This window comes from Chrysemys picta, chromosome 2, assembly GCF_011386835.1.
Source record: "Chrysemys picta bellii isolate R12L10 chromosome 2, ASM1138683v2, whole genome shotgun sequence".
Classification (NCBI taxonomy): domain Eukaryota; kingdom Metazoa; phylum Chordata; order Testudines; family Emydidae; genus Chrysemys; species Chrysemys picta.
Window position 1 is genome coordinate 60,054,102 of NC_088792.1, and position 27,085 is coordinate 60,081,186.

A 27,085-nucleotide genomic window follows, 5' to 3' on the forward strand; every position below is an offset into this window, starting at 1 on the left:
GCGAGACCTAGATCAGCCGACCTAAGCCCCAATGTAGACACCATTAGGTTGACAGAAGAACTCTTCCATCAACGTAGCAGGTGGATTCACTAATCCCTTCCATCATTGTAGTAAGTGTATATGCTACAGAGAGCATAGCTGCAGCTGTGCCACTGTAGCACTTCTAGTGTAGACATACACTTAGGCATACCCTCAGTTTTTGCAAGACTGAGGCCCAAGGTAGTCTTTAATGACTTCCCTTAAAATTAGTTTTTTGGGGCTTAAAATGATGTTTGTTCTCTGCTTGGGTGTTATCTTTTGGGAGCAAAAAATTGAAAGTTACTGAGCTGTTTCAAGAGCATGAGAAAAAATGTAGTTTTCCTGCTTTAAAAAAATCAACTGTTTTCGTGCTCCGATAATTCAGAAAGGGATTTAAGGTGCTTCATAAGAAGCTGATTTAAAAGTCCTTACTATTTGTGAAAGCAAAACCTACTTTCCCCTCCACAGAATCTGCAAGGAATGGCTATGGCAATCCTACTTTCCAGCATGATGAAAAACCTGAGCAAAATGACCAATTACAGAAGAACAAGAAAAAGTAGGGGTTCCTTGATCTTAATACATTGTTAAATGTCTTGCCCTGCCTTTCAAGAAAAGGCCTGGATTAATTTTGCATTAATCTCTTTAGAAAGAAAAATGAGAAGTCAAAGGAAAAGATGGTTGGCATTTTGAAATTGGTTAGTGCATAGTTTATTGGTTTGATTTATATTTCTCATTGTTCCTTTTCTTTGCCTGTTGTACATTATGGTGACAGACTAATGCGCAACCACAATACTGCATTTCGAAAGGGAGGAAAGAGGTCTGTGCAAAACTTAGTATTGCCGCACAGCCATTCTTGTGCGTTGATCTCAGGCTTCCCTCTTTAAAAATATGGCCTGTTGTGCAAAGTTCCCCCACAGCTAACTGCCAGTGCTTGACGATGTTTCAGCACTAGCACCATGACAGAGTGAAATTCACCCATGTTAAGGACTGAAGTGAAGCATATGCGGTAAGTAGGGCCTTGCCCTGGCCTCTCAACTGGAGATAATTTTATAATATCTCATGAATTATCCAGGGAAACAAGTGCAGTGTTTTCCTTAAATGTGATAACTGCTACATACCCGTTTCTATTGGTAGGCAGCAGCCAAATGTTTGTCAACTACCTGTTCTTGTTTACATTTTAAATGCACTGAGTAAATATGGGATGTAGTAGAATGCACACAGAGAGGCAGTGAGTTGCACAGGTGATGTTATCACTTTGTGAAAAATATAAGACATATTCTTTTTTCTGCAGATTAGGGGATTCATCCTGCCATTCTGCCAACATGTCCTAACTCCCTCAATCAAAACTGGCCTAAAACTGTGTGTAAGCTTTTTCAAAGTGCATCCGAAATGTTGTGTTTGCCTTCACATTATCTAATTCATTGCTTCATAATGCGTTTTGGGATACCCAAATCACGAATGGTGCTATGTAAAAACAAATCCTATTCTATGTGTCTTAGGAGGGTATTGTCAAAATTATGTGAATTTTTCAACCTTCAATTAATACGTTTTCCTTTATATTTGTGTAGTTTGGGTATGCCGATTGGCTGGATATCATTTTGATGATAATAGGTTTGATTGCAGCTGTTGCAAATGGAACAGGGCTGCCACTTTTAATCATTGTCTTTGGAGAGATGACAAACAGATTTGTGATGATTGGCCAAGCAGTAAATATGTCTTCAGGTAAACAAAGTTTGTTCAACTTCTGAAAATATTTGTTAGTCTCTTATTTACTGGATTGGCAGAGGTTCAGGATGGAGTGCTGCTGTGGTATTAAAAGCCATGAAAAGCATAGTGAATTAAATAATATAATATATGGAGATATACCTATCTCATAGAACTGGAAGGGACCCTGAAAGGTTATCGAGTCCAGCCCCTGCCTTCACTAGCAGGACCAAGTACTGATTTTGCCCCAGATCCTTGTCCCCTCAAGGAGTGAATTTACCACCCTGGGTTTAACCACTGAGCTATCCCTCCCCCAAATTCTGAGCAGTCCTTCCTTTTTACCTTGCTGTATAGTACAGTAGCAATATAGACACTTGATAAATTACAGAGCAGTACATTTGGTAACTGTAAAACAATTTACTACTTTCTATAGCTTATAGTTAATCCATGGAATTCACTGTCCCAGGAGGTCACCAAATCAAGTTATGTGATTGGATTTTTAAAACAACAAAATAGGACAATTAATACTATTTTGCCTCCATATGAGCTAAGCTTATGATAAAGGCAATCATAACTTACCCTAAAATATATGTGCTGACACCTGGAAGGGGTCTCCCATTTCTCTCTGGTCTGAACAGCTTTGCACCTTTGGTTAGGTGCATTATTAGTGAAATTTACCTTTTTGCAGACAGCCAGCAAAAGGCTGAGCCACCACTTGGACCCAACTTGGGCCCCGTTTTGAGTGGAACCTAAGTGGTGCATAAAAGTCAGACTTATGGTGTCTGTATGGATGAATTTTGCCTTGTGTGAAGTAGAAGGGGGAGTTATCAACTTCTGAAAAATCAGATATTGGCCACTGTTGGAATCAGACGGTCAGATCAGATGAAGCTATGATCTGACCAGTGCCCATTGATGTAGTGAGCTAAATCCGTGACATCACTCTAGTGATCTGAGCTGACTCAGAAGTTGGCCCTGTTTGATCCTCCACTGGAAGGATGATGGCCACCATGAAAGTCCTAAATCTACAGAGTGGTGGCAGGGAGTGTAGTGTCATGCAAAACACTGATAAGATTATGGCCTTATACCGCCATAATTTGTGTTATGCCTGTTCTAATAAAACTGAATATTTTTCTTTGTTACAGTTAATCTTTCAGCTGTGATGAATTGTAGCTCTACTTGTCCAGCAATTCCAGGTTTGGATATAGAAGCTGAAATGACCAGGTAAGAACCTCTGCAATTATTTCCATAAGAATAGCATAGTGTAGTTTCTATATTTTTTTTGTCCATTAGGCTGTAAGCCAAATTTGGCCCTCAATTACATCCCATTGGCTTCAGCAGGGTTGAACGTGACCTGATGTGTCCAAGTTGTCTTGCAAGATGCAATTGACCTTATGGACTTTTACTGTTTTACTACAGGTTTGCCTACTACTATGCGGGTATTGGCTTTGCTGTAGTGATACTGAGCACCGTCCAAGTCTGGACATTTTTGACCTCAGCTGCAAGACAGACAGCAAGAATCCGACAAAAGTTTTTTTTCGCAATACTTCACCAGGAGATGGCTTGGTTTGATACCAGCCAGAATGGAACGTTGAACACCCGACTGACGGAGTGAGAAGGCTCTATTTATCTATGCATCAGGACATGAGCCAAAAAGAAGTCTGATGTTTACCTTTATAGAATTAGCTACAGGGATTTTCCAGGAAACCTTTTTAACTAAGTCCCAAAATATTACTGCTGTCTGAGGGAGGAATTCATTATCATTTTTCACTTCATTTTCAGAGTTTCAGTGACATTTCCATTGCGAGGACTTATCCTGTGAAATGCAGTATCTTACTCCTCTGACATTGGCTTTGTAGTATCTATGAGCTATTTTGCAAACTACTGTAGATAAACAGCTCTGCTGTCTCCAGCTAGTTTACAAACACTGAAACCCCTGACACTGTATGAAATGAAACTGCACTCATAGTTATGGGCACTATGTTATCATTTTGAACCTGATCCAAAACCAATTAAAATCATTAGGAATATTTGGATCAGGTCCCTTGTGCAGGGATTCAGAGGAAGGTATGATCAGGGTATGAAGAGTTTCTCCAGATTTAATTTTTGCAGGGAGGGATATGCCCAATTTTCGTAAGATGTGAATCCTGAAGGGAATGAGAGAGGCTTGAATTTCACCAATTCTAGCTCCCACATATGTAACTAGCAAGAGAAAATTAGTGTGACACACAATGGTTTTCCAAATAATAATTTACTAACACTGTGCTTGTCACTGTATAGAATGCAAAATGGAGATATTCCTTGCCTCAAAGATCTTAAAATCTAATAACAAAATTGAAAAAGATAGGATACATAGGGGAACTTTGAGGAAAAAGTAATGTAAAGGTTTTGGGGGGTGAATTTTTGTTTTTGTATGGATTATTCCTTTTGGATATTGCATAAATTAATTGGGTCACGTGTGAATGAGCAGGGGTAGCAATGGCAGAGGTCTATCTGGAAGTTACATCACAGAAAATGAGTTGTGATCTGCTAGTTCCTAGCCCCACAAAGAGCTGTTCAGTACCCATGTCCAAAATTCCTACTGCCCAATGATTTGAACACTTAAACTTCTGACAAGCTTCTCTCCAGCAAAACAGAAAAATGTGTGAGGAGGAGGCATTCATCAAAGTTAACAAATCTCTTTTTTAATTAACAGGGACATTAACACCATCCAGGAAGGCATCGGGGACAAGTTCTGTATATTTGTACAATTCTTTGCCACGTTTCTGACAGGGATTGTTATAGGATTTGTCTACGGGTGGAAACTGACTTTGGTGATGTTGTCAGTTACCCCTCTCCTTTCTGCAGCAGCAGCAGTTGGATCAGTCATAAGTGCTGGGGAAAAACAAATAAGAATTCTACCTCTAAAAACAGATTGAGAGGGAGTGAACCCCAAAGCAACATGACCCCAAAGTTTGGAGACCATGGAGAACAGCCTTTCTCCTACTCCACTGGCTCCTGCCCCAAAATTTGCAGAGCTCTGTCTACACTGAGCATCAGCAGGCAGGCATTGGCATGCCATGGAGGCCTGGACTGCTTCCAGTCACCACCACTCACCACATGGGAAGCGGATGATCAGCATTCATCAACTGTGACCCCATTAGTAGATATTGCTTGTAATGCATAGAAAAATTTACCAAGTGTTTCCATTTATAGGTTGTATTTTGTTTTCTCTCCCCTTTTTCCCCACCCAAGCACTGAAAATGGTGGAGGAAGAAACAGGATTGTGACCTATAATTAAGATAGCTAAGTTATTTACCTGGCCTCCATTACTATAGTTTCTGAGTGCCACACAAGCTTCACTGTATTTAGCCTCACAACACCATGCAAGATAGGGGATTCCCATGTTACACATGGAGAAGTGAAACACGGAGAGAAGTTACTTACCCAAAGGTGCACAGGCAAACTGTGTTGGAGTGGGGACTTGAACCCAAGTCTCCTAAATTCCAGGCTCTTTCCCTAACTGCTTGATCACCCCTTGTATCAGTACATAATTTACACCACTTAAATAGATTGCAATAAAATACTTTCCCATTTCCCCCAACCTCCAAATTTTCCAGTTCCTGGCATCCTTCACTACAAAAGAGCTGACTGCTTATGCTAGAGCAGGAGCTGTGGCAGAAGAAATTTTGACTGCTATCAGAACAGTTGTTACTTTCAATGGACAGATGAAGGCATTAGCAAAGTGAGTGATTTTTAACTAATTATTGATTGTACATAAAATTTGGGAAAGTGATGTGATTATTTTAAAAAAATCAAAGATGATCTCTCAGTTTATCCCCCCCAGACAGCTGAGCAGTTCAGATGAAGATAAATATGAGCATATGGAGGGAGATGTTTTCTGTCACCCATGAATATTTGCAATCACTCAATTTACCTACATAATGGAGGGGCATTGTAAGGCCCAATTTCCCTCTGACACTAACCTGAAGCTGAATTTGGAAGCTGAAGCTATAGAAAATGCCATCTTATCTAAGGCTTCAGTCCAACAAAGCACTTCTGCAAATACTTTAAGCACATGCACACTCCCACTGAAATCATTGATTAAAGTGTTTACAATTAAGCTCATGCTTTACTGGATCATGGCATTAAGTAAAATTGCCTATCACTTTCCTATGTCATCGACTTCAAGGCGGCTACCCACATGTTTAATGTTAAGTGCATGCTTAGTGCTTTGCAAATAATCCTCTTCTTGATCTAATCTGAACAGCACCAATGATATCTGAGCGGTTTATGTGGAAGAAATTAATTGCACATCATTATGGGCCTTCCCACTTTTGGTCAGGGCATTTTTGTACATATGTGTCGAGAGGTTTGTACAAAGCTTCTGAGCATGTCATTGAACAATAAAATGATATGTATGTCCTCCTGAAAAGTTCTGAGAACATTGCTGGGCTGAGCAGTGCTTTCTGTAATGCCCTTGAGAAGCTAAAGGGGATTAGCTAGCTTCTGAGTGAACAGAAGCTGTTATTGATTGATGGAAAACCATAAGCTTGTAAAGGAATCGCAAGCAAAAAGTGTTTTTTTTTCATTAACTAACTGTTAATCTTTGTCCTTGTCTCACAAGGGTTAACTAGCATAATATGGTGCTTAATTTATATTTGATTGCTTGCTATTGGCATATATCTTGGTAACTTAGCTTATGAGAATAGTTCCTGGCTTCCAACAGCGTTCAGCAAGAGAGAACTACTGCCAGGTTGTGGAGTAAACGGGGATTCTGGCTTCTGTTTACTTGTTTACTTTTGTCTAAAGCACTTTTTCTTCAACAAATGAGTGAGCACTAATTCTTACCTTTGCGAGCTGATATTCATAGAATCCTAGAAATGTAGAGCTGGAAGGGACCTTGAGAGATCATCAGTTCCAGCCCCCTGCACTGAGGCAGGGGCAAGTATACCTAGGCCATCTCTGATAGATGTTTGTCTAACCAGTTCTTAAAAATCTCCAATAATGGGGATTCCACAACCTTCCTTGGTAACACATTCCAGTACTTAACTATCCTAATATTTAGACAGTTTTTCCTAATATCTAACCTAAACCTCCCTTGCTGCAAATTATCCTGATTATTTCTTGTCCTGTCTTCTGTGGATATGGAGAACAACTGATCACCATCCTCTTTGTAACGCTCCTTAGCATATTTGAAGACTGTTAGCCAGGTCCCCGCTTAGTCTTCAATTTTCAAGACCAACTTGCCCTGTTCTTTTAACCTTCTTCTTCAAGTGTTTGCTCATATCGATTCCAATTAGGTGCGCACGTGCTGCGTGCACAATCGTCGGAAGATTTTTACCCTAGCAACACTCGGTGGCTCGGCTGAGGCACCCCCTCGAGTGGCGCGCTTATGGCACCAGATATATGCCCCTGCCGACCCAGCGCACCCTCAGTTCCTTCTTACCGCCTGTGACGGTCGTTGGAACTGTGGAGCGCAGCTAGCTGTTCTCCACTCTCCCTAGCATGTGTTTTTCCTTCTTGTTAATAGTTCTCATTAGTGATAAGTAGTTGTTAATAGTTGTTTTAACAGTTGTAGTAGTTAGATTAGATTCGTTTCTTTCTGAGAGGGAGCGGGGACTCGGCACTGTCCCGTACGGCACCGTCTTGGCCATCCCGCTCAGCTTCTGCATCGTCACGCTCTCAAGGTGGCTTCCATGCCCTGTACTAGGGCAAGGGCGATGCAGGCCCGTGGCTGGAAGAAGGCCAGGACCCAGGCCAGGAACCCCCACAGTGGTCCTTTTGGACCCTTGGGCATACCATCAAGCCCAAGGGTCTCCTTCGAGGGCTTCTCGTTCCGCTCCTTCGGAGCCACGAGTACTGGAGGCCACAGTATCTTGCCCCTCCCCCCCCAGGGGATGCTGAGGCAACTGCTCCAGTGCCATTGCAGGCCCACCCTGCTAATGTCACGGACCTTGAGCACCCTCCAGAAGAGGACCTCACCCAGGATCCCTTAGCCCTGGGGGTATGTGACGTTATTGACATAAACTGGGACCATATAGATCATTGTTGCAACCAAGGTCCTGTAGTGGCACCCAAATCTTGTATAAAGGGGGTCAAATCGGGTGTCTAGGACAAGGTTATGGTTTACTGGTTATGATTATGCTGTCTATATGTATGTATCACTTTTGTAGTCGAAGTTATGAATATTGGCTCTATACTGTCTGTATGGCAAACTTATGCTATGCTTCTGGGTGACATCCCAGACAAGCTGAGATTAGCTCTGCCTAGCCTGCTTGATGGCCCATTAAGGACCATCAGCTATACAATGGACCCATTGAGAGAAGGCAGATACGCCTTGTACCTCAGCAAAGTATGCAGGGACTGGCCCATGTGACTCCAGACTCCATTTTGCTGTAATTTTCCACAGTAAGAACAAAGAGGTGTTCTTACACCTGGAAAAGACTATATAAGGCTGATGCCTGATCTCCATCTGGTCTTCAATCCTGCTTCTTACCTCTGGAGGGACTTTGCTACAAACTGAAGCTCTGAACAAAGGACTGAATGACCCATCCCAGCTGGGGATGTATTCCAGAGACTTGATTTGAACCTGCAGTTTATTCCATCGCTGCTGCAAGCCTGAACCAAGAACTTTGCCATTACTGTATGTAATTGATTCCATTTAACCAATTCTAACTCTCATCTCTATCTTTTTCCTTTTATGAATAAACCTTTAGATTTTAGATTCTAAAGGATTGGCAGTAGCGTGATTTGTGGGTAAGGTCTGACTTGTATATTGACCTGGGTCTGGGGCTTGGTCCTTTGGGATCAGGAGAACCTTTTTCTTTTACTGGGGTATTGGTTTTTATAACCAGTTGTCCCCATAACGTGTGGCACTGGTGGTAATACTGGGAAACTGGAGTGTCTAAGGAGATTGCTTGTGAGACTTGCGGTTAGCCAGTGGGGTGAGACCGAAGTCTTAGTCTGGCTGGTTTGGTTTGCCTTAGAGGTGGAAAAACCCCGGCCTTGGGCTGTAACTGCCCTATTTTAGCAATTTGTCCTGAGTTGGCACTCTCAGTTGGGTTCCGCCAGAACCGCATTGTCACAGGGTATCTTCCTCGTCCTCACCGGATGAGGCGGTGGCGGGCACTACAGTTACTGGTCCTCCCCCTATGGACCTCCGCGCCCACCAGGAACTGCTCCGCAGAGTAGCGCGCAATATGAACCTCCAAGTGGAGAAAGTGGTGGAGGTAGAGGACCCTGTGTTGGACATTCTGTCGGTGGAGACACCGTCCTGAGTGGCCCTCCCCATCATACGGACTATACAGGCCACCGCCAGAACAATCTGGCAGTTGCCACCGACGGCCAAAGGCGTGGAAAGGAAGTACTTTGTTCCCTCTCAGGAATATGGGTTCCTTTACACACACCCCCAACCGTGCTCCCTTGTCATGGCTTCAGTCAATGAGCAGGAATGCCACGGCCAACAGGCCCCTGCGCCTAAGTCGAAGGATGCTAGGCGCCTAGAATTGTTTGGGCGCAAGGTTTACTCGGCGGGAGGCTTGCAGCTCAGGGTGGCCAACCAACAGGCACTCCTGAGACGTTATGACTATAATTCGTGGGTGTCTATGTCCAAATTCAAAGAGTTGGTCCCACAGGAGTCCAGAGAAGAGTTTGGAGCTCTAGTAGAGGAGGGCAAGAAGGTGGCCAGAACCTTCTTACAAGCCTCTCTGGACGCGGCGCACTCGGCGGCTAGGACCCTGGCCTCGGGCATAGCCATACGCTGCATCTCATGGCTGCAGGTCTCTGGATTACCACCAGAGTTGCAACAGATGCTCCAGGACCTACCCTTCGAGGGCCAGGGTCTGTTCCCTGAAAAGACAGACTCCAGGCTGCAGAGTCTGAAGGACAACCGGGCCATCATGCGTTCACTGGGCATGCATAAGCCGGTAACGCAGAGAAGGCCCTTCAGGCCGCAGCCCCAGAGATTCTACCCTCCCCTTCGGCCAAGGCAGGACTCCTCGAGAAGACATGGCCGGGGTGGTAGGGGGAGACAATCTGGCCCTCAGACGGGTCAGAAGCAAGGCCCCCCCCAAACCTTCGGCGGGGCCCAAGCAAAACTTTTGAAGGTGCGCCCGAGGGTGGAGCACCAGTCTCCTTTCAGGATCCTTTTCCACCCTTCTCTAACCGGCTCTCCTATTTCCTCCCTGTGAGGTCCCACATAACATCAGACCGCTGGGTCCTACGCATGGTGGAAAGTGGATACTGTCTCCAATTTGTTTTGTTCCCCCCTTCCCGTCCTCCCTCCCCGTCCTCCTTCAGGGACACCTCTCACAAGCAACTCCTCCTACAGAAGGTGCAGTTGCTCCTGGCTATCGGGGCGATAGAAGAGGTTCCAAGAGAACTGCGGGGCAGGGGCTTTTACTCCCGTTACTTCCTAATCCCCAAGGCAAAAGGGGGGCTACGGCCCATTCTGGACCTGCGCGGACTCAACAAATTCATGGTCAAGTTGAAGTTCCGCATGGTTTCCCTGAGGACCATTATTCCCTCCCTTGATCCTGGAGACTGGTACGCCGCCCTCAACATGAAGGACACGTATTTCCACATAGCGATTTACCCACCCCACAGGCGTTTCCTCCACTTTGTGGTCAACCAACAGCACTTCCAATTCACTGTCCTCCCTTTCGGTCTCTCCATGGCCCCCAAGGTGTTTACAAAGTGCATGGCTGTTGTAGCTGCTTCCCTTCGTTGACAACGGATCCAAGTGTTCCCGTATCGCGACGACTGGCTCATTCGAGGTCGCTCCAGAGATCAGGTGCAGTCTCATGTTCAGACCACCATGGCCATGTTCAATCAACTAAGCCTACTGTTCAACCTCGCGAACTCTACTCTGGTACCAACCCAGAGGATAGAATTCATAGGAGCAGTCTTAGATTCTGGCCTAGCCCGGGCACTTCTGCCAGATGTGAGCTTCCAGTCCATAGCGAACTTCATCCGCAGCCTGCAGACTTTCTCGACCTCAACCGTGAAAATATGCCTATCCCTCCTGGGACACATGGCATCTTGCACGTATGTGACCAGACACGCCAGGCTACGACTACGCCCGCTGCAGGCCTGGCTATCAACAATTTACCGACCAAGTCAGGACAGCTTGCACACGTTAGTTGCCATTCCGCCAGGAATATTAGCCTCTTTAGACTGGTAGTTGGACCACAAGGTAGTGTGCAAAGGGGTGCCATTTCATGCCCCACAGCCCTCCGTGTCCCTGGTCACGGACGTGTCATCCCTGGGATGGGGGGCCCACCTCAGGAATCTCCGTACACAGGGACTATGGTCGGCAGCAGAGTTATCCCTACACATCAACGTACAGGAGCTCAGAGCAGTGTGCCTGGCATGTCAAGCATTCTGACAACACATTCAAGGCCGTTGCGTTGCAGTCCTCACACACAACATAACGGCCATGTTTTATATCAACAAGCAAGGGGGATCCCGGTCGTCTCCCCTCTGTCAGGAGGCCACTCGTCTGTGGGAATTCTGCATAGCCCTCTTGATCCATCTGGTGGCATCGTTTCTTCCGGGAGTCCAGAACACCTTAGCGGACTGCCTCAGCAGATCATTCCTGGCTCACGAGTGGTCGGTTCGCCCGGATGTTATCCATTCTGTCTTCCGGAGGTGGGGATTTCCCCTGATAGACCTATTCGCCTCCCGCGACAATCGGAAATGCCAGGTGTTCTGCTCTCTCCAAGGTCGCTCCCTGGGCTCTCTCTCGGACACCTTCCTAATACAGTGGAAGCCTCACCTGTGCTGTGCCTTTCCTCCATTCCCACTAGTCCACAGGGTCCTGCTCAAACTCTGCAGGGACAGAGCCTGGCTGATTTTGATCGCCCTGGCGTGGCCCAGGCAGCACTGGTATACCACTCTCCTCGAACTGTCAGTGGACACTCCGATTCTACTCCCACTGTGGCCAGACCTAATCACTCAAGATCGATGACCACTCCGTCATCCCGACCTGCAATCTCTCCACCTCACAGCGTGTATGCTGCATGGCTAAACCAATCTGAACTGTGCTGCTCTCACTTGGTTCAGCAGGTACTTTTGGGTAGCAGAAAGCCCTCGACCAGATCCACATACTTAGCCAAGTGGAAACGTTTTTCTTACTGGTGCACCCGGAATCATAAGACTCCCCTACGGGCGCCAGTTCCTGTCATCTTGGACTATCTCTTCTCCTTAAAACAGCAGGGCTTGGCTATATCATCCATCAGAGTGCACCTGGCAGCTATTTCAGCGTTCCGCCCGGGTGAGGACAGGCATTCTATCTTCTCCAATCCTATGGTCACTAGATTGCTCAAGGGATCTTAACCTGGTCCTCTCCAGGCTCATGGGTGCTCCCTTTGAGCCCATGGTGACCTGTTCACTCCTGTACCTTTCCTGGAAGACAGCCTTCCTCGGAGCTATAACCTCGGCGAGACGTGTATCGGAGCTTAGAGCTCTCACATCGGAACCACCGTATACAGTGTTTCATAAGGACAAGGTACAGCTGTGACCACACCCCACCTTCCTTCCTAAGGTGGTGTCTGCCTTCCATGTCAACCAAGACATCTTCCTTCCAGTCTTTTATCCGAAGCCGCACGCCTCTTGATGGGAGCAACAGCTGCACTCCCTAGATGTTTGCAGGGCCCTCGCCTTTTACATCAAGCGAACGAAACCTTTTTAGAAAGACGACCCAGCTGTTCGTAGTGGTGGCAGACCGGATGAAGGGCCTCCCGGTCTCCACCCAGCACATCTCGTCCTCGATTACATCATGTATCCATGAGTGCTATGACTTAGCTGATGTCCCAGCTACACACCTGACCGCCCACTCCACTCGGGCTCAAGCTTCGTCCTCCGCCTTCCTGGCTCATGTGCCCATACAGGAGATCTGTAGGGCAGCAACTTCGTCATCCGTGCATACCTTCACTTCCCACTATGACATAGTGCAGCATTCCAGGGGTGATGGGGCATTTGGTTCAGCGGTCCTTTACTCCGCGACATCTCACTCTGACCCCACCTCCTAGGTAAGGCTTGGGAGTCATCTAATTGGAATGGATATGAGCAAGCACTCGAAGAAGAAAAGACGGTTGCTCACCTTTGTAACTGTTGTTCTTCGAGATGTGTTGCTCATATCCATTCCAAACCCACCCTCCTTCCCCTCTGTCGGAGTAGCCGGCAAGAAGGAACTGAGGGGGCGCTGGGTCGGCAGGGGCATATATCTGGTGCCACAAGTGCGCCACTCCAGGGGGCACCTCAGCCAACCCACCGAGTGTTGCTAGGGTAAAAATCTTCCGACGATCGTGCCTGCGGCGCGCGCACCTGGAATCGATATGAGCAACACATCTGAAAGAACAACAGTTACAAAGATGTGTAACCATCTTTTTCCTCAGGTTTTCTAAACTTTTTATCATTTTTGTTGCTCTCTTCTAGACTTCCTCTAGTTTGTCCACACCTTTCCTAAATCGATACAGTACTCTGGCAGAGGCCTCACCAGAGACAAGTAGAGTGGAACAGTTGCCTCCCATGTCTTAAATATGATACTCCCCTGAGTGCACCCCAGAATATTATCTTTTTTCACAACTATATCACATTGTTGGTTCATATTCAATTTGTGAAGTACTTGAATTCCAAGATCCTTTTCTGCAGTACTACTGCCAAGCCAGTTATTCCCCATTTTGTATTTGTGCATTTGATTTTTCCTTCCTAAGTGTAGTACTTTGCAGTTGATTTTATTGAATTTCATATTGTTGATTTCATGCCAATTTTTCCAATATTACATAAGAATGGCCATCAGACCAATGGTCCATCTAGTCCAGAATCCTGTTTTCTGACAGTGTCCAGTGCCAGATACTTCAGAGTAAATGAACTGAACAGGGCAATTTTTGAGTGACCCATCCCGTCATCCAGTCCCTGATTCTGGCACTCAGACATTTAGGGACATCCACAGCATAGGGTTCCACCCCTGACCATCTTGGCTAATAGCCATTGATGGACCTAGCCTCCATGACCTTATCTTATTCTTTCTTGAACCCAGTTATACTTTTAGCCTGGCAATGAGTTGTTGACTGCATTATGTGAAGAAGTACTTCATTTTGTAAGTTTTAAAACTACTACCTATTAATTTCATTGGGTGACCCCTGGTTCTTATGTTACATGAAAGGTTTCCTATTACTCTTATCCCAGGTCTTTGCTTAAGAGCCTTTGGTGTGGGACCTTGTCAAAGGCTTTCTGAAAGTCCAAGTACACTGCATCAACTGGATCACCCTTGTCCACAGCCTTGCTGAAACTCTCAAAGAATTTTAATAGATCAGTGAGGCACAATTTCCATTTACAAAAGCCATCTTGACTGTTCCCCAACATATCATGTTTATCTGTGTGCCTGATAATTCACTCAGAGCAGCCACATTCAGTGAAATAACACCAGAAGGCAGACCTACTGTTGACAATTATTGGGCCAGATCCTCTCTTGATGTAAAATCAATGAAGCTGTGTTGATTCACACCATCTAAGAATCTAGATAATTGATTTTTATGGCAGAAAACCCTGGAAGCATGAAAGGAAGCTAGGGAACTGAATGTCATCTGGGTACATACCAAATTTAACATTTATCATCTCTTTTCAGATACGATGTTAGCCTAGAGAATGCTAGGAAAGTTGGTGTAAAAAAATCCATTATCACCTACACATCTTTGGGTTTCACAGAGTTTATTTCCTTTGGAGCCTTTGCTCTTGCATTTTGGTACGGAACCAAACTCACTGTGGAGGAGAAAGAGAATTATGATATCAGATGTGTGTTAATTGTAAGTATAGCACAGTATAGTCCGATTAGCTGAGACAAACTTTTTAAAAATGGTCTATACACTAGAGAAAATGCTTTGTTGTTTAAGTACTGAGTAAAAAGCTCTCTAATTTCTACTCGGGCACAAAGTACCCATAGGACTAAATGTTAAAATATGTTTAATATAAATCAACAGAGATGTTGAATCTACATATTTAAGACCTCAAAGTTCCATAACAAATATCTCATTTGGTCAGTGTCTGGAGTGGTTCACGACCATGAATGCCTACCTCCGAGCAGGCTGTCAGAAAACAGGGCAGACACCCCGAACGGGTGGTGTGTTCTATAATTAGATTTCACCAAGCCAGTAACAAATGTGAATTCCGGGATCATTATACCAGTCTTACCATGGACTCACAGACAGACTCTCAAGTCTATCTTGCCACCCAAACAAACTTGACTTCGTGATAAAAGGTCATTTACACCAAAAATCACACCACATTCAGGTTGCTTCCAGTCCCAGAGACTAATCACTTACCCCAGATCAATTGTTATCCTAATTTTTATACCAAAGACAACGCTAGTAGACAATTCTATAGTAAACTAACTAAAGGTTTATTAGCTAAGAAAAGGTAATAAGAGTTATTGAGAGCTTAAAGCAGATAAAATATATGTACAGATGAGTCAGTCTATAATTCCAAATGGTAGCAGAGATGTAGTGTTCTGCCAGTTTCCTAAAAGTCTTTCAGGGCTACCCAGAATAACTCGGGGAGTCTCCATCTCCATGTTCATTTATTCTGCCCTGTTAGAATCCAAACAGTGCAGAGATGAAGGATTTTTCCCTGGATCCATACTCATAGTTTTCTTCCCACAGAAAACAAGCTGATGGGGTCAATACCCATGTGGGCTTTTCCTTTGATGGTAGAGAGTGAGGAATACATTTGGAGTCTTTGACCTTCAATCATCACACATAATGACCACTTGCTTTGAAATTAACACTTTTCTGTCAAAGTTCTTCATTTGCATTCCACAAGGTTTCTTTCTCATTTGATGGGTTATTTATTGACAAGGGCATACACTATGTGAATGTTTGCTACAGCATTATAACAGGATCCAGATAGTGAAAACAATGCATTAGTTAAAACAATGTATTAACATCCCATTAGTTTTCATGAAGTTTAAACGCCAAATACATTCTGATACATTTAACAATCACTTTGATCTATACTAATACACAAGTGAATGGACCTGGCTTCCAGCTATGTGATCTGTAAGCATTCAGTGAAGTCTGGGGCTTTGGCATGAGCTGGCACCTGGTCTGCCAGTGTCACAGCCATGTGACCATCTTTCTTTTTTTTTTTAAATCCCTGCAAGGGATTATTGTACTTTATCAATACGTTTAGATTATTTTTCCTTTGGAAAGGAATAAGGCCCTGATCCTGCAAAGACTTAGGTACGTGCTTTATGCACTGTGAGTAGCCCCATTGACTTCTGATGAGAACTTGACTTCAATGGAACTAGTTACAGTGTATAATGCTAAGTGTGCACTTTGAAGGATTGGGGCCTCAGGAAACTGGATTAACTCTCTTTGAGGACGCTGAGGTTTTTAATATTGCAAAGAGATGGAGAGATGTCTAATTTCACTATTTATTCTCTTAATGGGAGTTAGTGAAAGCAGCAGCAACAAAAAAAGCTAATCCAACTGTTAAAAGGCCTGTGGCTGCACCCAATAGCTACATTCACCACTTCCTGTGTCAAAGCCAGCGAAAGAATAAAAACTGGGGGAGCTGGAAAAATGCAGCCTGAAAACTTAGTTTTGATTTTCTTTTTTTATATTTTTTCTGGAAAAGCTCTTACAGAACCACCAGGATTACCATGACATTTAGCACTAAGGAAACTGCTGGTCTTGAACCACTGTACGCTAGCTCCTGTTTTTGTTCCCTGTAGGTAGTATTCTCTCTGCTCCGTGGCACATTTTTTCTCGGACAGAGCTCCCCATACTTGGAAAGTGTTGCCAATGCTCGAGGTGCTGCCTATGAAGTGTACAAGGTTATCAATAAGGTACTTAATGTCACTTTTCTAGCAGTCTGAAATTTCTGATTTATTTCTCAAAAAATTCAAAAAGTGGATGAACTCTATAGACTCATACCATTGAAAACAGAAATAAGATGACATTTCTATTCATATTAAGAAGACACAAGCCTTAACCAAAGCCCTAAATGTGCTTATTGCAAACTTGGGGGAAATTCAGATCTATAGCTCAACTTTACAGATTGGGGCCCTCTTTCCTGTTAGGTTTGTCATTCCCTTATTTATTTAATTATTTTATTTATTTGAGTAAGTGGTGAAGAGCTAAGTGAAATGACATTGCTCTTTAAAACACAAGTATATGGAGTAGACATGATTTCAGTTCAACTGCTTTTGATTTGGAGATTAACAGTGCTGTTGAAAGCTATGGCAATACTGTTGCTGGGGAAGAGGGATGCCACACTTTCAGTAACTAACTCTTAGAATTTTGTACAGCAGTTTGTTATATAGCTGCAGTCTCAGGTTCATATTAGGTTAGAACAAAGGGCTGAGTTTTGTCTTCTGTTATGGCCATAAATGCCTATTGGTTTCAGTGAGCTTGTGTGGATATAACAAAGGGCGGAATTTTGCCCAGAGAAACTAAATTAAGGGTGATCAAACTCTGTGTAACCACCTCTGGAGTTGGTTGTTCCTGACCTATTACACTAAGCACGTCTTTAGGGGACTTGCCCTGGACTACAGCAACAATGGCTACAGAGGCTCAGGACTCTGTTTTCCAGATTGCCTAGAGTCCTGGATGGAGATGGAACAAGCTGGAAGCTACTACCAGAACCAATCAGAACTCAGAGACAAAGGGTTTGGTTTTATTTTTGGTTGTGCTGGTCTTGGAGTGGAGCATAGAGGGCCTAGGAGGTCCCCTTTAAACTACCCATTCCTACTCAAAGAGAAGATTTGAACTCTGCCGGTGGTTACTGGGTCATTGAAAAGTGTCAGTCCAACAGAGAGCAGCAACCTGGGAAGTGGAGAAGCAATTCCAGGTCAGGCTATTCAGTGCCGGGCTAATTTTCCATTGGACTTCAGACCAGGGAGCCTCAGGATGATGGCATCTTCTTAGGGATGAAGACTTTGTAATAAATCCCCAGTTTATTTATTTTGCTTGTGCATTTTAAGCCAACCAACAATTACAGGCTGCATCACTCCTCCAAGAACTGATTCTCAACCCACATTCTGCCTAGGCAGATACTGGGAGGGAGCTATGGGATTTGGGCCCATGGTAAATGTTGGGAGATGGATGATTTAAGGTATAGTTGATTTTTTATTATTCTATTTCCTCCTGTTCTTTCCTTGTCCCCTATCCCAAAATGCTTTGCAAGGTATACAGAAGGATTGCATTTCACTGATATGCAGAATCCTCTGGGGTGAAATAAGCAACCAGTGATCAGTTAAACTGCTATGTAGTGTTGCAGTGTTTCTTTTATTGTCCTAAACAACTTATCCTTCTAAAGCCACAACTGTAAAATCACAGAAATGTGTAATATCTTTTCAAAATCTCTCTCCAGCACCGTCTTCTAGATAGCAGTGCCAAGGAAGGATACAGACCTGACAAGCTCAAAGGAGACATTGAATTCAAAAACATCCATTTCAGTTACCCATCTAGACCTGATGTTAAGGTAAGTGATAATTTAAAATTCATCTTTGCAGTGAAAAGCTGCTGCCATTATCTGTGTGACCAAAAAGAAAACTGATATTTTATCAATTTAATGTGTTTATTTTAATTCAGTTTTTTTAGTGTCCATCCTGTACTCTGGGTATTTATGCACCACAGTGTGGTTTAGTTGAAAGAACATTGGGTGAGGATTCAGGAGACCAGGATTCTATTCTCAGCTCTGCCACTGGCTTGCAAAGTAACACTTGGCAAGTCACTTCACCTCTTCTTCCTCAGTTTCCCCATCTGTAAAATGGGGATAGTAATACTGACCTCCTCTTTAAAGTCCTTTGAGATATATGGATGAAATGTACTATGTAAGAGCTAAATGTTGTTATCATAGTTATAAAAATACAACAATAAAGCAGGATGAATGTACTTCCAAAACTAAAGCTCTGTCTTCACCACCATCATCCACCTTTTCTTCATTTTTACCTGCTGGAAAAAGCAAAGGAGAACAAATGGGGCTTACAGCATAACCTGAAGGTGGTAAATTTGGCCTCTGGTGAATTGAATCAGAAGCAAATTCTTCTTTCAAGCTCCTAACCAAGAATGCCTCACCTCCAGCCCTCATGTGGTTAAACCCAGAAAGCTGTTTATGTCAGTGCTTCAGAAGACCTCAGCTGCTGTGATATCCCATGTGGGGAGAGGTAATCTTAGAGATAGCCAGGACTCAACCTATTTTAAGGTTAAAGCCATTATTCTAAATCACTCCTGACAACGAAATGGAAGCCAGTGTAGATCACAGAGCATGGAGGTAAGATTCTCCCTACAGAAAATGCCCTCTAAGAAACAGACTGCCATACTCTCCACCAGCTGAAGTTTGTGAGGAGAGTCATCTTATTCTGGAGTCCCATGTATGGTACTTTGCAGTAATCCCAATACTTCTCTCTGGATTGACATCTGTACCAGAATTGAAAGTTCAGAATCTTCTGGCCAAGTGTAAAAGTCAAGCAAAATGCTATTAGCCACTACTGCTTCCTGCGTGCAAAAGCAGCTCTGGATCCAACAGGTTACAAACTCACTTGAGTGTGCTGCTGTTAGCTGTGCCAGTTCTTCGGATGGGTTCCTCCAACCTACAAGTATAAATTCAGTCATCTCTGAGGTGAGTCATAGCTGACTTGCCTGCATCAAACCCACCCTGTAACTTGCTGGCTAAGCCTGTCAATTTCTCCCAGCTGGGTCTGATGAAACAGAGACCTAGAGCTATGTTATCTGAATACTGAAGACAATGTAGTCTGTACTGTCTCACTGTCTTCCCCTAATGGTCTTGCATACAAACTGAGCAGGAGGGTGACAAGACAGAATCCCACATCACTGTACACCAGAGAAGTCCTGGGCCGGATGAGCCACAGTTTGGGTCTGTGGCTGGAATGGGATGGAGCCATTCAAGAATGATTCCATCCATCCCTTCCAGAGTTCACCCTGTGTCAGCAGCGGCTCATTATCAATGGTATCAGAGGTAGCTGGCAAAGCTAAAAGAATCATCCTGGATACCTGGTTCTCATCAGTCACCAACCAAAGATGATCAACATACAAGATCAAGGCAATCTCCATTTCGTACCTAAATTTGGAATGAACCGGGTCACAGAGAGCTGAAGATTCTAGTTATTGTCAGCGTTAACTTGACATGCCCTTTCCTGCCTTACCTAAAAAGGCAGAAAGAAGAACAGGAGTACTTGTGGCACCTTGTGCCTAAAAAGGCAGGTTAGAGATGGGATGGTCGTGATGAGAAATGATGTTAAAGGGGTGGAGAATGATGTTATTGCTTGATCAAGCAAACACCAAAGCTCATCTGCTATTAGCTTACTGGAAAACTGGAGCTCTTCTGGTATAATATAAGGAGAAAAGAACAATATTACTGTTGTTTTGATCTTCTATTGCAAAAATTGTGTAGTCCTAAATCAGCCTAAATATCAATATACATAAGAGTTCCCATAGGAGACAAATATTTTGGCCACTAATAATATTAGACATTTATAAGATGGGATAAACGGACTGAGGTAAAATGTTTCTAAATGTGAACATTGCAACAAAAGTGTCATTACTCCATAACTAATCCCTCCCTAGTAAATTCTAGAGATTGTCGAACCCTGACTCTTCATTCCATTGGGGATATTAAAACACCCACTTTGTTTTCAGAGCCAAAGTTTTTTTTCTTAGGTCAGTCTTTATAGAATAAGAAGAGAACAAAGCAAGATTGTTATTAGCAATATAAAAAGTGCCTTGTCATCTTCGAAGTGCTTTCCAACCAGGATTGGAACAAAGGACTAAAAGCAGGCCTGGGAGTTCAGTACACTGTTAGACCAGACCTCTCATTATTGGCTTGATCATGATGCCAAGCATCTTAATGGACCTTTTTCTAAACAAACCATTTATTTAAGTAGCTCTATATTTATTGGACTAACATATAAATATTATATTTCCAGATTCTCAAGAGCCTGAACCTGAAAGTTCAATCGGGGAAGACCATCGCTCTGGTTGGCTCCAGTGGCTGTGGCAAAAGTACTGCTATTCAGCTGCTACAGAGATTCTATGATCCAGTCCAAGGAGAGGTTAGTTTGGATGAACTGTTGATATTCCTGGTTACTAGGATGAAGATTAGTTTCCTGACTAGATTAAACCTACGCTTTAAAATGACATTACAAAAAATTGGATTCTTGAAAGAACAAAAGATACATAGCATCCAACGAAATTCTGAAACTGATTTTTCATTACTTGTATGCCATGATGATGAGAATATTGTAAAAACCTAGATAGGACTTTACTGATATTAAGGGAAGTCAAAATTTGGATTTAAATATTTGGGGATATTCTTTTTGTTTATCCTGCTCCTTCCATTCTTCTAGTCTGAGGTGATTGTGAAGATATATTTTTAATTCCTCCTGGTCATTTTGTTTAAATTTTATTGCTTTATTCCACGTGAGAATAACTATTTGCTAAACAAATACTTGTCAATTATTATATTATTATTATTATTATTATTATTATACCATTATAACAACTAATTATTTTAAACATAATACATTTCCCCAAACTCTTCATTTATGCCTTTCCACTCAGGTTACCTTAGATGGACGAGATATTCGGACACTTAATATAAAGTGGCTAAGAGAACGTATTGGCCTTGTAAGCCAGGAGCCTATTTTGTTTGCTGCAACAATAGCTGAGAACATTCGCTGTGGCAGAGAGGGTATTACTGATTCTGAAATTGAGAAAGCAGCTAAAGAAGCCAATGCTTTTGATTTTATATCCAGACTGCCTGAGGTGAGTTGATGTACTTTTGAGCACCTTATAATTATGACGAATACTTTGGTTTCTCTCTCTCTCTCGGTTCTTCTGAATTTTTGGGGCCCAAATTCTCTGCTGGTACAAATAAATGGTGCTTCACTAGCTTTTCACTGCTGTTTTGTCATTTATTCCAGTTGACAATTTGGTCCACAATGGTCTTAATTTACAATACTAATTATATGTCATGTGGCAACATTTTTTAATAGGGTGGATACAGAATTTCTATGGACAATGAGAGTTTTTTCAATTTACCAGATTGTTTTTATTCTGTTTTCTTCTGCTAGCTACTATCTATCTTTTCCCACTTCCAATATTCCCATCTTTTGTTATTTGTTTTTTAAACTGGGTTGAGATTGGCAAACAAAATTGCTTTGATGTGGTCCTTAGTAGTCACTGGTTAGTATTCTTAGCCAATCAAATGGCTGGATTCCTTCCTTCTAGTTTTGTCTGTTTTTTCACTTCAGTTGCTTCTTTTTTATAATAATTGAAAAATCTAATTGTAGAGTACATTCTTTAAGCTAATAGAAAACCATCACACCACATACTAATTCCTGGCCAACTAGAAGGTGAGACAGAGCCAAAAAGTGTAAACTGATCATTAAGAATTTTAAACTGTCCTCTGCCTCAAAGGGAAAAAACACTGAACGTAATTGGCCAAGACAGTTCTTTTAGAAATCATTATTCTTAAAGCGTTTATTGGAGCATCTATCGTAAAACTTTTAAAAGAGGGAATTTCTGTTTGTGATAGTAACAATATGATGGGAGTGGGGGGCTTAAAGGGATTTCAACTGACCCCTTCTGCAATCTCTATGCTCCTCTGGTTTTCTCAGAAATTTAACACCATGGTGGGGGAAAGGGGAGCTCAGCTGAGCAGAGGGCAGAAACAGCGAATTGCTATTGCCCGTGCCCTAGCAAGGAATCCCAGGATTCTGCTGCTGGATGAAGCCACGTCTGCTCTGGACACCCAGAGTGAATCTATTGTGCAAGCAGCTCTTGATAAGGTAGGAATCCTATTGCTAGAGTTATCAATCAGTATTAAGAAGCACAATAACCGTATGGCAAGCATGACATTAAAGGCTATAGCATGTCATCCGTTTTTAAGCACAGCTCTCCGCTGGTTTCAAGGAGGGCATTGGAATCAGTAGGGATGCATGCTCAAATTTTGGTGTCAGGATATGACCCTGTCATATTTAATCAAAACTCCATTAAGCAATCTCGGGTTGCCACCCCTGAAACCCCTCCCCCGTTCCACCTCTTCCCCTGAGGCCCAGCCTCCATCACACGTTCCTCTTCCCACACCTCCCATTGCTTGCTGGAGCATCTCAAGGAGCTTGCCTGCAGGTAGGAGGCGGCCTTGCTGAGCAGAGGCTGGTGTGCGTTAATGACCCAGCACTTCTCCCCGCCCTGCAGTAACTGAGCTTTTGGTCACCAAAAACTAGGCACCTGGAAACCCTAAATGGCACCTGGACAAAGAAGCCAAAAACCAGACTGTCTGGATAAAACCCAGACAGGTGGCAACCCTAAAGCAATCACAGGCTCTGTTTCCTGATTGCCAGGATATTTGCATGTAGACAGAAGTTGTCTTCTTTAATGCTGGTCTCCACCACATCCTGCCTCACATCACAATTGCTTGCCTGGTGATAAACTGTGAATGTGGCATCAGGAATTTTACTCCTACATTATCAAAGCAAGGTGCCAGCATTGTAAGGATTTCTACAGGGCAATAAAAAAATACATTGTGCTTATCCAGCACTGTATCTTCTCCAATCACTAAAGAGGTGTTTTAATAATCTTCATAACACTGCTGGGGCTTAGGGATTATTTTCTCCATTTTGCTAATGACGAAACTGAGGCACGGACAGGTTAAGTGGACACACGGTGAGTCAGCGACAGAATCTGGAACTACGCCTGAGTGAGGCCTACAGGACTGGGCTGCAGCACTGCTGACATGTATTTGTATATAACCAGTGGTGTATCATAAAAACAAGCTCTATAAAAGAGCCAGCCTCCCATTAGTACTCAGTAATAGTAAACACAGAATAGCATAAGTTCTGTGCGTGGCTCCAGGGCACTATATGACCCACAGCATTTATCTGCAATACATTTTAAGTCTGTGGGCCTAAATTCTGCCTTCACTTATACCCATCTGACCACACTGATATCAGTTAGGGTAGCCAACCCTCCCGGATTGGCTTGGAGTCTCCCAGAATCGGCATCGATCTCCCAATGACCATTGGAAGCAATCCAGGAGATTTTAATAGGATTTTTTCAGAAAATGATATTGTCGTGTTGGGGGAAAAAAAAATCTCCTGGAATAGCTTCAGTCAGAGTTGGCAACCCTAATATCAGTGGTAGCTCACGGTGTAATTGAGGGTAGTATAGGTCATATCATTATTTATACTGAATTACTCACACACACTACATGAAAAGAACATTAAGGTTCCAAAGTCAAGCACTCAAAATGTAGGGAATGACAGAATTAAAGTTGCCTGGTACCAACATTAATTTGGTCCCCTTGTGCGTCTGCATTAGGGGACAGTCTTCGGTTACATGATCACATACTATTTTTTCCACAAGACCCGTGCTTCATTCAGTGCACAGGATGGTGCTAGTCAACATTCAGTGCTAGTCAATATTTCTTTTTATCCTCAGCATTCAATGTGTGCCCCCATGCCATTCAAACCCTGCTCTGAAAACAAAATTATTAACTTCCTCATGGGCTTTTCTATACCTCTCATCACTCTAGTATCTGAATGCTTCGTAAACACTAATGAATTTATCTTCACAACACCCCCGACAGGTAGTGTGGTAGTATTACTCCCATATTTCAGACTGGGAACTGAAGCACAGAGATGTTAATGTTAAAAGTGCATACTACTTTTGGGTGCATGATCTGCGATGCCCAGGACTCAATATTTCAGAGAATTTTGCATTATACAGTGCTATACATGTTAAAAACACATCTCCCATTGACTTCAGTTGCAGCCGTGAATGCTCAGCACAGAGACAGGGATAGAATCCAATTCTCTAGGGCAATACTCAGCTGCTACAGCAATAATGAGACCATCCTTTCTTTTCCTGCAATCCCCTTCCTCATTCACTACACACCTTACAACTTCTGCAACAAATAAGACGGGTTTCCTGCAGACAAGAGCATCCTTTACTCCATAACTTTGATTCCTTCCATAATCACTGTTCTTTCTGCTCTCCCTACTCTTGTTTCCTGTGTCTGGGGCCACAACTCCCCCTGACTATGGCGAGGAGAAATTGCAGGCAAAGTCCTGCTCAGCCCCCACAATCGTGGGCTGGAACATGCTTAGTCACTCTGTGGGGATGGTGCATGTGCACTCCTGTCCTACAATGCAGCGAGCTCAGACAGCTTCTTTGGGGAATTTAGCTGCTGAACTCTAATAAGTCTCTACTGAGCACATGCAAATTGAGATTTTCAGAGCCTCATAACTCGGCCAAATTTGGGCAGATTTTCCTGGGAATGGTAAAAGGCACGTCCCTGATACCAGTGAGACATGCCCATCTCCTCCAAATTTCAAGTCCCTGCTCTCAAGCATTTAGGTGATAACGCTTCTCAATTAAACAGTTATAAGAATTTTTTAATCTGGGCAAAACAACATTATTTTTCTCTAACCTCATTCTGAGAAATCATTGAACCATTTTTGCTGAAATTAAAAACCGTCTGAGGCAGATACCAGCATGGAAAGTTTCGGCCCAAATAATTAAATCTTGGCAAAGTTATAAGCATCTGACAACAGGTCTTACAATTGGAACAATCGGGCAATCTTAGCTATAGGCATTGGTACCTGCACAGTCTATACAATTAATCCATGTTTCCCTGTCATTATTATAAATGTGGATTTTGTAATCAGAAGTGTCCTTTGGCTGTTAAATCAAACAGCATGCATGGAAATAATGATCATCTATAAAGGGTCAGCAGGGCTTTTACACTTGTATTTTCCACACTATTGCTGTGCTCTTAGGTAGGAATTTTCTTTTTTTTTTTTTTTCCAACACATTTTAAAGAAAATCTCTCGTTTTTCCCCCCTTGGTAAGGCTAGGGCTGGACGTACCACCATTGTGATAGCTCACCGTCTCTCCACAATCCGGACAGCTGACATTATTGCTGGATTACACAACGGTGTTGTTGTTGAACAGGGAACACACAATGAACTCATGACACAGAAGGGTGTCTACTATTCTCTTGTGATGCAACAGGTAATGAGATGTGATAGAGCACTCCTGACTAAATGCTTCAGATTTACTGGCCGTCTCTCTACTCCAGAAAATTATCTGTATATCTCACTCAACAGGTGCTGATTTATGTATTTGCTGGTGGGTGCTCCTCTCCGTCCCCTTCCCCTCCCAAGTGACCTGTGGGCAGTGCCTCGGGGGCGGGAGGGAGGCTGAGCAGGGGTGTCACCTCTGGGTAGAGCACAGGCGGGCCTCAGGGGGAGGAGGGTGAGCAAGAGCGGGGCCTCTGGGTCGAATGCGGGTGGGGCCTTGGGGAGGAAGAGGCCAATTGCGGGAGGGACATTGGGGTGGGGCCACAGTCCAGGTGCTGGGGCCCACAAAAGATTATCCAGCCCTGTGAGTGCTGAACACCCCTTATTTTTTTTGGTGTCTGCTTGAGCCACAGAGCACCCACAGTGTCGGCGCCCATGATCTCACTGATACTGTTGCTGACACATGCAGGTTCTGCACTCAAACGGCTGGGCCATTTTCGCTTTGCGGTTTCTGCATGTTTTCTAGTTGAGTGAAAGTTGATCAGTCAATCTTGTTTATGACTTGGAAGTGGTTGTTTTTCACCGGTAGCAGTGCTTCACATTTACCCAATGTAATGAGTCAAAAACATAACTGAGCAAAAGAGGTGGATGACATCATCACAGAACAATATAGATAGTGGGGGGGTGGGGGGGACATATAAATTACTGTGTGAAAGTGACCATGTAACCGAAGTGGTGTTGTTTTTGTTTGTTTCCATGCCAAGTATACTGTTCCTTCCCCTCGCTGCAAACTGTCCTGTGACTGTGTATCACTGTTCTTTGCTTGTCACTAGGGTCATGGTGGAAATACTCAAAGTGAGACATCAGAAAGTGATGAAGAGACAGAAGATAAAGACTATGAAGAAGAGGATCTAGATGATCTCAAGATGGAGGACCTGACTGATCTTGGTGGTTTTGAAGAATCAGGAATCATTGAGATGGGAAGCATTCCTAAGAGATTCAGAAGGCATAAAAGCAGAAAGACCTCTTCTAAGAAAAGGTCATCTGAAAAGAAGAAAACAAAGGAGAAAGAGGTTAGTGTTAAAATTCAGTTTAATCCTAAAGTTTAATGATAGCTTGTGAGAATAGTAACAAAGGTCATTCTATTTTCTTTTTTAAAAAGGTCTTAAGCCATGTCACCTTTGCTATGATTCTGTCATATGCAGCATTGATCTGAATACTTGAATTGGGAATCTTCAGGGAACACACAGGTGTAAACAAATCAGTCTCGCCTCTTGAGACAGACCCTAGCTCCTGTTCCGCAGGCTAGCTGGGCTTGGCTCCCTACTCCGGGTGTTGCAA

At 43.4% G+C, this 27,085-nt stretch overlaps 1 protein-coding gene across 7 annotated transcripts in view; it reads left to right on the forward strand.

Annotated features, from left to right (window-relative positions):
• LOC112061733 (ATP-dependent translocase ABCB1-like) overlaps window positions 1-27,085 on the forward strand; it is a 67,112-nt gene that overhangs the window by 13,290 nt on the left and 26,737 nt on the right. For 5 of the 7 annotated variants that reach the window (XR_010598285.1, XM_065583274.1, XM_065583275.1 and 2 more), the window contains exons 1-9: window positions 4,634-5,443; window positions 14,330-14,507; window positions 16,433-16,546; window positions 18,073-18,183; window positions 20,648-20,773; window positions 21,282-21,485; window positions 22,340-22,510; window positions 25,575-25,736; window positions 26,578-26,817. Coding sequence is in view for 5 of the 7 variants with exons in the window: in XM_065583274.1 (XP_065439346.1) it covers window positions 5,427-5,443; window positions 14,330-14,507; window positions 16,433-16,546; window positions 18,073-18,183; window positions 20,648-20,773; window positions 21,282-21,485; window positions 22,340-22,510; window positions 25,575-25,736; window positions 26,578-26,817 (1,323 nt within the window). In the remaining 2 variants the exon portion in view is untranslated. Of the gene's footprint in view, window positions 1-486; window positions 575-664; window positions 714-1,586; window positions 1,741-2,864; window positions 2,944-3,138; window positions 3,331-4,414; window positions 4,584-4,633; window positions 5,444-14,329; window positions 14,512-16,432; window positions 16,547-18,072; window positions 18,184-20,647; window positions 20,774-21,281; window positions 21,486-22,339; window positions 22,511-25,574; window positions 25,737-26,577; window positions 26,818-27,085 lie in introns of those variants that run through there. The other 2 variants (XM_065583278.1, XR_010598286.1) reach the window with 2 other exon arrangements.